At 35.8% G+C, this 13769-nt stretch overlaps 1 protein-coding gene across 10 annotated transcripts in view; it reads right to left on the bottom strand.

Annotated features, from left to right (window-relative positions):
* The window catches only part of HDAC4 (histone deacetylase 4), a 582774-nt gene that overhangs the window by 529761 nt on the left and 39244 nt on the right, over nt 1-13769 (bottom strand). For 8 of the 10 annotated variants that reach the window (XM_069844548.1, XM_069844563.1, XM_069844558.1 and 5 more), the window contains exon 3: nt 7296-7361. The exons of the other annotated variants lie outside the window; for them this stretch is intronic. In XM_069844548.1, the coding sequence (XP_069700649.1) occupies nt 7296-7361 (66 nt within the window). The remainder of the gene's footprint in view (nt 1-7295; nt 7362-13769) is intronic. 10 annotated transcript variants of the gene reach the window in all.

The following is a 13769-nucleotide window of genomic DNA, read 5'->3' as shown; positions in this document are numbered from 1 at the left end:
AGCAACTATCTATGGATAAATATTTATTACATATTGAGCTTCGTGACTGTATACGAAACTTCAACGTGCTCATAATTTGTATGTACGTTTTGTAAGCTATGTTCGTAAATATGATCATATCACCCCATCCCTGGAAGCAATAGGTTAGCTTAAACTAGATAAGAAAAGAAATTTACATTCACTTCTCTTTCTCTTCGAAATCTTGAACTCTTCTATTCCTTCGTACCTGTCGTCTCGCTTCATTTACCTTTCTTCCCACCATAATCTGAACACACGCTCTCGTCATGAAACAATATTAACCATACCATCTCATCGCACCTCCTCATACTCATCTTCTTTCACAATAGCCCTGCCAAGACTCTGGAATTCGCTACCTGCTAGCATCAGAGACTGTCGAAATAAAATTGAATTCAAAGGCAAACTAACTAGGCACTTGGTCAGTAACTGATTTCTTGTAAATAGTTTTCTTAATCTATCACAAAATATTTCAATATCCGATAATTTCATCACTATACAATTTTGTTATTCTAGGTTTAATTTGCAATTCAGTAAATATAAAATATTCTTTGTTTTTCTATGACTACGTCATACTACTTTTGACCAATAAAACGGTACGAAAGGACGTATTTCAACCAATCATGGCTGCTTATCGCACAATTTTATTGCGTCCCTAGCATTTGTTTAATTTTATCGCGTCCCTAGCATTTGTTTCTTTGTTTGCCAACATTTGAAACTGCGCTGGTCTGGACGTCAAAAAAAAAAATATATATATATATATATATATATATATATATATATATATATATATATATATAAAATTACAAACCACTCCAGTCGATGCACAGCAGTTTCAAATATGACTCGCATTGGCATTCAAGAACAAGAACTAATAAAAATCACTGATCACACCTATGCATCTTCTGAAATCCGATTTACAAATAAATGAAGAGCACCATTCGGAAATCCTGAATAAGTTGAATACACCATGTAGGCCTAAATCAACGAGTTCCTCTTCTATTACGCACACGTCCAATATAACATCAATTGAACCACCAACCACATTCAAATTTGAAAATTGTACATTCAATAATTATTCCTTTTAAAATTATTCATGTTTATTTTTTATGTCATCGTCGTTAATTAAAACTTTTCTAACACTTGTGTACAGTATATTAGTTAGGTTATGTTATAGCTTCTGCTATATGATATTATGGATAGTCACGTATCAGAGATTGTTTAATATTAAGATTTATTGAAAATCATCTGTCAAGTGACGTTGATTACTGGGATTCGGATAATTGAAGTGGAATGCAACTGTTTTAATAATAAAAATGAAACTGAATCAACAAAGCCTTCTTGACTAGTAACATTGCCATCGTGTATAACTATAGATCGAGAACTTCTCGACGAGAAGGCATTGCTCACTACTGCCATCTAGCATGCATCTAGCGTAATATTTGTAATGTTGAGATGGTACAATAATACATTTGAAGACAATTGTATTTTCGTAAGTCAATTAATATTTTATTGTATTGGAGTACTTCAGGGACTGTCGGCCTTATCTCTACCAGGTTAAATAAATAAATATTACTAAATACTACTACAACTACTGTATGCTAGACTGTGATTATATTATAGCAATATATACCGGGTGAACCATTAGTCATGTCATTAATTTTGGTGGATGAAGTCTAGTACCATTTCATTGTGTTTTGGATAGTTTTCCAGGAAAATCGTGCAATTTTAAACACGTGAACGATGTAATCAGTGGCACGCTTGTCTGTTAGGTTTTGAAACAGAATAATATTACATTATCGCCCTTAATTCGCTACTTTAGAATCACATACTGTATGTATCCAACCAAGAAGTACACAGAAGGGACACGAACCGAAGTCTGTATCTTGTTAGGCTCTACAACAGGGATTTATCTTTAATGGATGTTCACAGAAGTATTGTATTGTATTGTATTTATTAACATTCCATGGTATTCATACATTGCTTTACAGCCAGAATATGGAAAAAGTCAAAAAACTTAATACTATTATAAAATCTTAATTTATAGTCACAGTCTAGATGAAATATATAGGCCTACAGACGAGATTTACAATATAGTCTACTAGTACAACACAAAGTTTTAGTTTCAATTTCATGAAGCGTTATTGAATGTCATGAATTCACCTACAGAATAGATGGCGTGAGAAATTAGGTACTTCTTTAATTTGGCCCTAAATAATCTTATGTTTTGAGTTTAATTTTTTATATCTATAGGGAGGCTATTAAAAATTTTACTGCCATATAACGCACTCCTTTTTGATAGCACGATAGACTTGCCGATGGAGTATGAAAGCCATTTTTTTGACGTGTAGTTATGCTATGAACTGTTGAATTAGTTACAAAGTTTTCACGATTACATACGAAGAAGATTATTAATGAAAATATATACTGACAAGCCATGGGCATTATTTGTAGTTTTTTTGAAAATAATCCTACAAGATTCCCTAGATTTGACACCTACTATTATTCTAAGCAAAGCAGAAGCCTGTGAGTCCAGACTTGGACCTTTTCACAGTTTAACACGTCAACTGGGAGTTTCAAAGTATATGTCTAGTCCGCCTCTCATGGCTGAGACAGCAGCAGTCTACGTTAACCGACCTTGCCAACAAATGTTTATTTATACGATCCAAAAAGAGTGAGAATAAAAAATTCCAGGTGTTAAATTCACCAATTATCACTTTACTCTAAACTATGAGAGAAGTCATAAAGAGTTGTGGAAGGCTTGCGAAACACACCTTACACTCGAAATACAAGGAGAGAGAGAGAGAGAGAGAGAGAGAGAGAGAGAGAGAGAGAGAGAGAGAGAGAGCTGTTTCTACTGTCTCTAAATAATTCTTATGTATTTGTCTACGGTCAGAACACGCTTGCTGACGTCATCACTATTTCCACTATCTTCAGAGCTCCCACAAAAATGCTGATGATTATTTATACTGGAATTATTTATTGTACTATGTGAACAAGAACAAATAAAGTGAAGGTATACGTTCGGCCAGTACTGGTATACAAATAAAGGCGCACCCTCAGACCTGCGTGAAAGTCACAATTGTGGGTTCGAAGGTAGCTCATCATATGCTGCTGTTATCTGGAACCCAGTTCCTAACAAATGTATTCTGTTACTAGAAAAAAATCAAAATAAATTTCTAAAATGGTTATATTACAGACTTTATAATGATTATCCTACCTATGAGGGTTATACTACAATGCTTCAACATTTCCATTTTACTAGTTTGCAAATTAGACGAAATTGTCAATCTTTAAATTTTCTTTATAAAATTATTAACAGTAAGTTGGACTGTGTTGGTTTATTTTATTATACAACATTATATGCATACCTAAGCTTAAATAGTACATTATGCAACGAGCCTATAATGGTAGTAATTAAGACGAGCGTCTTAATTACCATTATAGGCAAGTTTCATACGACTTTTTATGCTCGACCATATTTCTAACTTGAAATTATTCATAAGTATTCATGTTATGGTTATGTAAGTGAGGAGCGGAACTGGCCTGAATTGTGAGATGTGCGCAGACGCGAAAGTATTGATTTTTTCCTAGACACGAATGTCATTGACCTTGATATAATCTAGAGAATAACATGAAGATTAGTCTTGATATAACCTGGAAATTGATTTAGAATTGAAAAACGAGATGACAAATTTAATTTATTTCAATATTATTTACAATTAACGCTAATTATTATAGTAACAGAACATAACCTTCTGCGACAGTATTGGATTTCCAGTCTCCGTGACTTTTCGCTAATTGTCTTTCGATTGCATATCCGAGAATAATCGATACTTGCAGTTTTATAATGGTACAATGGTGATTTCTCATTGGCTGAACAACTGAATTATAATGAATAGGTGTACTTTAATGAGGTGCATTAAAGGGCTACTACCAGGTGTATAATTACTACATTTCGGCATGGTCGAGCATAAACGAAATTTCGAAATTTATTTTACATCCTATCAAGGGGAAATACTGAATCCCACAAAAACTCCCCAGTTTTCCAAATGTTACAGTTATACAATAAATTACATCCTCATCCTAATGTTGATATTTTAAATATGAATTTCTCTAGATAGAGAATTTCTTGTTATATTTTACATAATATTATTATTAGTTTATTTGAAGCTACTTTCACACCTTATTTCAATTTCTCTTTTTTTCTTTCTCTTATTTCTATTTTGTTTCAGTTTTTAATAAGTATATGTTTCCTTTTCCTTGTTTATGTTTTATAAATTAATTTGTTAGTCGTGAACATTGTAATTGGGCTTTGCCTGTTATGTTCAACAACAAATGAATAAATAAAAAAAAACAGTGTGCAGGGGCTTCGTGTTGTGCTGAACGCAAGGTCCGAGAAGCCCACAATGTCCGTTTAATGCAGTGGTTCCCAAACGTTTTGAAGGCGCGACTCACTTTTGGGCGAGAGTTCTGTATGCGACCCCCTCTCTACCGAACTGGTAGGGTACTGAACCCTATTCTAAGTATTCAAATCCCTGTCAAAACGAAAACAACGATAATTTTACTCAAAATTAGTGGAAACAACCCAAAGAACACTCAATATAGAAAAATACAGTGCAAGAATGACATGCAATATTACATGAAGATCTTTTCTAATAGCCTACTTTGCTGATATTTTCAAATACTTAAACACTTTGAATAGTACGAGTTTGCAAGTCCAAGATGCTAATATAACAGCGAAATATACAATGAAAGGATTTATAAACAAACTTGATTTCTGAACAATTTCATTGGAAAAATTATTCCAGTACCGGGCATCGAAGCCGGGACCTTTGGCTGAGCGCGCCAATGCGCTATCGACTGAGCTACACAGAACTCTACTAGACCCCGGCTCAGCCAAAAGCTACGGCTTCGATGCCCGGCCCCGGAACAGCTTTTCCCTTGAAATTATTCAAGTCAGCTTTATATGGAGCTATAACTGAAAGCCAGATTTCTATAATACACGTTACTGTTTGCTAACAGAAAACCACAAATTTAAGTCACACAGAAAGTATGCACTCGATGTTGGGTCTTTGACGTCTTGTCAACCCACTTGAGATATGTGGATATAAAAGAGAATAACTTACTTCTTACTTCTTGGGTAGCTCAGTCGATAGAGCGTTGACGCGCTCAGTTAAAGGTTCCGGGTTCGATACCCGGGCCCCCGAACAATTTTTCCCTTGAAATTATTCAAGTCAGCTTTACAAGGTTATACCTTAAAGCCAGACGAAAAGGAATGTGATGCATTCCAAAGCAAAGATTTTCCCTACTTTACCTGGTTTACAGTTAGAAAATAACAGTACTCTTGTGCTTTTAAGTAAGCAATTTCCAAGAGAGACATATTGTCGGAATTTTTAGTATGAGTTTGTATTAACAAAATATAATTAATATCAACTACAACCGATTAATTTTAATCGACTCGATTATTCGATTAAATATTTTTATCGATTAATCTTACAATAGAAATTGATCGATTAATCGATTAAATCCCACAACAGTAGAAAAAAGGCAAACCACGCTGCTTCTCGGTTAATTCTCTAAAAACAGGGAGGCAAAATCGTACCCATGCATGTGTAGCAACTTCTTATCTTTAGTCCATAAATTAATTAAGGCTGGTTCACAATAAACCGGGAACGAGAACCAGAATGAAAACGAGAAGCAGAGGACGTGAATATGAAAATGTCTGATTCACAATAAACCGAGAACGTAGACGTCTATGCATCGATATGCATGTCAATAACGATATGTAAAGTCGATATTACGCATTCTGATATTATTTGTGTTTAATTGACCAATCGCATTCTCTCATGAGTACAAGGCAGCCAACATAAACACAGGTTAGCCAACTTCGAAATTTCAATTGAAACATTTCATTAGGTACGGTACTATAAATATGCCCATGCATCTTTATCACAACCTATTTTAAGTCTACCATAACGTAAAATAATTAGAGAAGAAATATTTGTAATAGAACAAAAATGAACACAACAGTAGTTATTGAATTGAAGCATGAATATGTAGTGTGTAATACAACCAATACAGTAATAAAATATGATTCACTTACGATCGGTGTTCAAAGATGCAGCCATAGAAAGCCACGTATTCTCCTTCATTTTCTCATCTTTATATGAGGCGCGCCGCTTCTCGTAAACGTGAGGATTTTCCTCAACACTCAATAGTAGAATCTCATCAAATAAAACTTGCTCCATGATGCACAGCACAGAACAAAATAATGCATAGGTTATGCCACGGTCTTCTATATACAAAATATACGACTACAAAATAGCTTTTAGATGGCAATAGAATGAATCTAGTGGGCTGTGATCGGAAACGTGAACGCCAAAGTTGAAACTTGGCCAACTCTCCGTTCCCGATCCCGGGCTCCGGCAAGCTTTTCGTTAATTGTGAATGCTCACATTTAAATGTACACATTTTAACAATTTTACCGTTTTCGTTTTCGTTCCAATTCTCGTTTCCGGTTTATTGTGAAACAGCCTTTATTGTCATGGAAACTGTAAGTATATGTATGGCTATATCACCGCCGGTCTACCATACCCGGCAAGGAACGCAGCCCTCGCCGATAGCACAAACCCGCGCGCTGTTTCGCACTCCAATGGCTCCTCTGTATATCGGTAAGGGATGTTTTCTTAGTATTAGAAGTAAAGTCACCAATATTAGAGGCCATGAATACCCACAAGATAGCAGGACCTTTACACACAATCGGCGTTACTATCAGTAAGGATGCCATTCCTTACGTCTTTGCTACCATTATCCTGGTACTCACATCTGACATCTGGAAGTTAAGGTGGGACAAAATATTTCACCTTTACCTGAGAATGAAGCCGATACCTTCCAGTCCGTTATCTTTCACGCTTTCGACAAAACGAATTCGTAGCCTATTACGAAAAAGAGAAAAATCAACATCTTCAGGAAAAACTCAACTTGAAAGCATAAACGTTCAGTGTTTTCACTATAGTAATGAAAAAAGTAATTCATACTACCACTTACACTGAAAGGTCCGCTGTTTAAAATCACAGCAGCTATCGAATGCACACAATTCACCGTTCTGCTAATTATCCAATGAATGCAGGAGTAAAAGGTAATTATCTTGAATTTGTTGCAAAAGGGGGTATAATTACCCTCACTAAAACTGTTTCTTGCAACTGATTACATGTTCATTTTAACATAAAGTTCCATTTAAAAAGGAACTGAAATTATATGGTACTTAGCTCAATTACCTTTCCAAGTTTCCGAGACATTTGGCGTGACCCGGTGCACTATATCATCGGCCTCAAGTGCGCTGTCTGCAAAAAAATGAGTGAAGAATAGTTTACTTTCTCATACACGATTTTATATGATGTACAACTTAATACGCACAAGATACTAAAATACGAAACCATCTTCTGCTCCTCGAGTTCGTATATGCAGCATCGTTATAAACAAGATATTTTCGCAATTTTAGCAGTTCAAGAAAATCACTGTTATGAATATGTTCATCCATGCACGCCATAATCGCATAATAATGTAAGATGGAGCTACTTTCAGTGTGTTTAAATAATTAAAACAATGTTAATATTTGTTACCAATTCCAAAATCTTAAGAAATTTGCACAATGCAGTTAATTTCCAATGCATATTATTTAGACCTCATTAGACGAAACAAGACAAGAATTACTATAACATAAGCAGTAAGAAGAAAGAATAAATAGACTTTCATATAACACAGAAATTGTAGCTCAGAATTTACGTCGTTTCTATACAAAGTTTGCATCATAAAACTCGCCATTTGTATATGAGATTTTAGGTTCCATAGGGATTGTATTCAGAATTCCACCGTGTGCTGGAACTTCATGCAGACTGCATCTTCAAGACAATTAACTTACAATTAGCATGATCTGGAAGACCCACTTACTGGCTATGCTAAGCCCGGCTACTCCTAGCAACTTAGCACAGTGACCTCACTGCCTCTTCATTATGAAGCATCGGCTAACAACTATAATAATAATAATAATAATAATAATAATAATAATAATAATAATAATAATAATAATAATATTATTATTAATAATAATACTAATAATAATACATTATCGGAACAACTGGATAAATCATCTGTATCGCATGCGTAGAGATAGAAGTCCAAAAGTCATGCTCCACTATCGTCCAAAAAAGCGCTGGATTGAAAATTCAACTATGAGATCGTAACAGGCCATATGGCCTAAAACTTGAAGGGAAGAAGAAGATGATAATAATAATAATAATACTAATAATAATACATTATCGGAACAACTGGATAAATCATCTGTATCGCATGCGTAGAGATAGAAGTCCAAAAGTCATGCTCCACTATCGTCCAAAAAAGCGCTGGATTGAAAATTCAACTATGAGATCGTAACAGGCCATATGGCCTAAAACTTGAAGGGAAGAAGAAGATGATAATAATAATAATAATAATAATAATAATAATAAAAATATTCCACCTGAAGATCTGGATATAAGTAACATCAATGTCCATAAACTACGACAAAATCTTAGGAAACAAGAGTACGACAAATGGTGTGCGCTTCCACATAAAGGAAAAGGTGTTATTTTATTTCAAGAATATACTCCCGGAAATAAATGGATTTTTTCTAAGGAGGGTCTATCTTCCTCTGAATGGCGGGACGCAATTAAGATGAATGCTAACGTAGCACCAGTGAGAAGTCTTCATGGGAGATCCTTGGACGGTTTCCGTTGCAGATACTGCAACGAGATTGAAACCTTAGCACACGTCCTAGGATCCTGTCAGCATGGAGAACTCCTGAGAAATTCACGCCATCATAGCATCCGAAAACTAATAGCACAAGCCCTTAGAAACAAATCCTTCGAGGTCCATGAAGAGGTGCACTGCGTTGTGTCTGAAGGCGGCGGAATTAGAAGAGCGGACATCGTGGCTCTAGACAAGACTAATAGTAAAGGCTTTATACTGGACCCAACTGTTAGATTTGAGATGAGCCAGACCCAACCATCGGAGGTCAACAAAGAAAAACAACAAATTTATGAGCCTACTATTCCGTATTTTCGAGAAAAATATCAGATGGAAGGCACCTGGGAAGTACATGGTTTAATGATCGGAGCGAGGGGCACCATCCCACGATCAACTGTAAACACTATCAAAACATTTGGAATCCATGACATCATTCCAAAAATAATTACTTCAACCATTAAAGGGTCTGTGGCAATTCTGAAAAATCATTTATACGGAATATCATAATACCCCCCCCCCCTTTTCTATTCGTTAGTGTGTGATTGTTACAAATATATGTACAAATTTATTATTTCTTAAACTTAAGCTCCTAGTTCATATTTAAATTTGGCTCATCTATCTTACTGTCATCATTACTATTCTTATATGTGTGTTATTCTGTGTTTTTGGCAACCCAGGATGCCTGGGCAGACTATTTCTTGAAATAAATTATATATATATACATTATCGGAACAACTGGATAAATCATCTGCATCGCATGCGTAGAGATAGAATTCCAAAAGTCATGTTCCACTATCGTCCAAACGGGAAGAGATCTCTCGGTCGTCCAAAAAAGCGCTGGATTGAAAATTCAACTGTGAGATCGTAACTTGAAGAGAAGAAGATAATAATAATAATAATAATAATGATAATAATAATACATTATCGGAACAACTGGATAAATCATCTGCATCGCATGCGTAGAGACAGAATCCCAAAAGTCACGCTCCACTATCGTCCAAACGGGAAGAGATCTCTCGGTCGTCCAAAAAAGCGCTGGATTGAAAATTCAACTGTGAGATCGTAACAGGCCATATGGCCTAAAACTTGAAAGGAAGAAAAAGAAGAAAATAATAATAATAATAATAATAATAATAATAATATGTTTTATTTTCGCGGCCAGAGTTAAGGGCATAAGGCCTTCTCTTCCACTCAACCAGCCTTAATAAATACAAGAGTGAGTATTCAAATTATGAGTATTTACTGTCTGAAGATTCTCCAGCAATATTCTTCAGTTACAAAAGTTTTAACGACCAGTACCTGTTTATTTAATCTGAGATAAAGCCTATAAGAAAAAGTAATAACTGAATTTATAAGCTAATGTAATTCAGTTCAGTTTATATGCAATATGTAAATAATTATATTTAAGTTGAGACAGCTAGTTGGTTAAATGATGAGAATTAATTTAATAGTCGTTTACTAGGACTATCAGGGTCAATGTTTATATTTATTCTGTTCTGTAACTACGAAGTTATTACTCTTAATTGAAGTCGTTGGAATTTATTGGAGCTAGCGAGATGTTATTTGACGAGATGAGGGCCGAGGATCCCTTTGATTTTCATGTGTTACATGTTTCGCATTAGGTTCTCTTTCCTTTTTATACACATGGCTGCCCGGAGATTGAAACTTTAGCACACGTCTTGGGATTCTGTGAACAGGGATTGCTCTTGAGGAACTCTAGACATCTTATAAGATCCAAAATTGCTACCGCATTAAGAAATAAGGGCTGGATAGTAGAAGAAGAAATCTCCTGTTTAACTGAAAATGGGTCAACGAGAAGAGTAGATATTTTAGTGTACAATGCTGACACTAAACAGGGCATCATAGTGGACCCCACGATACGTTTTTAAGTAGAAAGTCATCAGTCAGCCGAGGTCCACCTTGAGAAGAAGTCGATCTATGAGCCTACAATCAACTATTTCAAACTGAAATATGCCTTAATTCACGTTGAGGTATTCGGCTTGCTCATAGGTGCTCGAGGGACTATACCAGCTTTTTTCGAAGAATTTCGACGGCAGTTTGCTCTGCCAACATCTCTGACGGATGACATTGTGATAATTGTGTTTAAAAATCCTGCCAAATCCTAATTAATCACATGGTGCCACATTAATAGCAATTGTAATTTTTCACGGCCTTTTCTTTCTTTCCCTTCTTTAAAATGTAATATCTATGTTTACATATGTATATTAATTTTTTTGAGGATATACTGAGTCCGTAAGGGCTACCCTCAATGAGGGACAGTTCAATATTATTATTATTTGGTATTCTTTTATTTGCAATATTCATATTTAAATATATTTTAGAATCTCGATATCCGATATAATTCTATCGATTAATCATATTTGTTTGGGAATCTCCTTAAAAGGAATAAAGCACTGAAGCTCCTTGCCATCCTATCACCAAAATTTGTCCGCATTACGTCATATGAAGATATATATTTAAGTTGCATCGGAATGATGATAACATTATGATTAATTCATAATATTCTGTCCAAGGGCAGGTCTTTCACTCCAAACCCAGCATTCTCCAATACATTGAAGAATTTAGAAATCTCTTCACTATTCGTGAGCTGCCACAAGGGACAAAGAGTACTTAACCATATAAATGTTTACAAGTTCAGCGAACCATTAATTTTGTTTTGACAATGAAACTCCTACAAGTACATAGCAGCAAATACATTTTGAGATTGGTGGAAATATATCTAATTTAGAGAGGCAAGTGTTACAAAAAAGTAAAGAATGCTAATGATCTTGGTTTCATTTCGAATATAGGTGATGCTTCAGAAGAGCAATTGATCCTTTCAATGTAGCTAAAGTTACAATCGGAATACTAGATGTAGGTATTCCAAGTCTCTTAAACACATCTTTCATGAAGAGAGTAACGGTACCTCTTGCTCCAACCAGAAGTCCGATTCCTTCAAGCTCTTCTAGCTGGTACTTTTGGAGGTAATATGGAATGGTAGGATTGTAGATATTCTTTTTTTCCTTATCCACTTCTGCTGGCTGTTCCTCATTCGTTTCGAAACGCACAGTGGGATCAATTATGAATCCAGATCTTGTAGATTCCTTACAAGCTATTATAGCTATGAAATGCTAGTATGGGAAGCCAGAATACTTTTAGCGAAAATGTGTTCTAAACTCGTATTTCAGCACAAATTCAACCTATAAGAGCCAAAATCTGTATTCAGATCATTACCATGAAAGCCGTTACATACGGTTAGATTAACAATTAACACAGAATGAAAGTTTCGAAAAGAGCTGGCGATTCCAGAACTGTGATTCCTTTGAGCCAATCACCGTACTTAATTAATCGATCTCCTGAACCAAGCGTCTCCCTTAAAGGTCACTTTGCACTCTGCAATTTGCAGTACGATGACAGTATGCCTACATGTTTGAACAGCTAATTGTCCAACAAAATTGCAAAGTGTAAAGGTTCCCTTTCCATATGTCAAATGGCCGTACAGGCGATCTGAAAAGATCCATCCAAAATTTAAAACTATTGAGACAGTGCCCAAACAAGATCCTTTTGTAAGGTGTGAAGGGGCAGCGTCTGTGATTCGAATCGAGCCGGACAGTCCCTTGAAATCTGACATGAGATGTGCTTTTGTTTCGGTGTTAAGAAACGCAGAACCTACCTTGCGGAGATCTTGGACATGCCCAAGACATTGACTAAGATGTGGCGTACCCGTTCAGTTGAGATACGCATAATCTCGCTAATGTTCCGAACTTTCAGTCGATGGTTATTCAACAACATAACGTGAATTTTTTTCCTATGATTTCTTCACTTGTTGCTGTTACTGGACGTCCACTGCAGGCGTCGTCTTCCACACTCTCTCAACCATGTTTAAATAGTGCTGCCCAATTTTTCGCAGTCGAAAACGCAGGAGCGGATTTCCTCAGTGTAGAATCCATGTCTGCTTTAATTTCTGTTGTATTCATTCCCTTTTTTTACGAATATTTAATGATAGTACGAAGCTCGGTATTTTCCATTATTATTTGCCAATCTGTTCGGCGCAATATCTTCAAAATTGAACCTCACAAAATGTAGTTAACACATAATTATGATTTTCCGTTCTTGGACTAATGTAAAATGGCCGCTAATAATGGCGGCATTATTGACACGTTTTCAATGCCATCTATGTGTCAGGTCACGACCTTCTCTCCTGAAAAGCACTTCGTAAAATTCTTAAGACTAAGTCTGTGCTTGGACCTTTTTCTCTGTATCTAATAAAAGAGAGAAGTACACGATGAGGCTCCCTTTCGTGGGATCAACATGATATCAAAGACATCAAAATTACAACAGAAAAATATCCATGTAATGACGGTAATACATTATGCAGACTATTTTGTGGTTTTACAAGTATATGGTTGTGAAACTTGGACTCTCACTTTGAGAGAGGAACATAGGTTAAGGGTGTTTGAGAATAAAGTGCTTAGGAAAATATTTGGGGCTAAGGGGGGTGAAGTTACAGGAGAAAGTTACACAACACAGAACTGCACGCATTGTATTCTTCACCTGACATAATTAGGAACATTAAATCCAGACGTTTGAGATGGGCAGGGCATGTAGCAAGTATGGGCGAATTCAGAAATGCATATAGAGTGTTAGTTGGGAGGTCGGAGGGAAAAAGACCTTTAGGGAGGCCGAGACGTAGATGGGAAGATAATATTAAAATGGATTTGAGGGAGGTGGAATATGATGATAGAGAATGGATTAATCTTGCTCAGGGTAGGGACCAATGGCGGGCTTATGTGAGGGCGGCAATGAACCTCCGGGTTCCTTAAAAACCAGTAAGTAAGTTTACAAGTATAGTGAGTAAGCAGAGAAACATAGTGAATCTCCAGTGATTTATATTGGGTGTGCAGTGTGTTGTAGTGAAAGTGCAGTGAGCTTATAAGTAAATTCTGAGAGTTATAGTGACAGAAAAA

This window comes from Periplaneta americana, chromosome 13, assembly GCF_040183065.1.
Source record: "Periplaneta americana isolate PAMFEO1 chromosome 13, P.americana_PAMFEO1_priV1, whole genome shotgun sequence".
NCBI lineage: Eukaryota > Metazoa > Arthropoda > Insecta > Blattodea > Blattidae > Periplaneta > Periplaneta americana.
The sequence above is the reverse complement of the archived record's forward strand: the minus strand, read 5'-3'. Positions and strand labels throughout refer to the sequence as shown.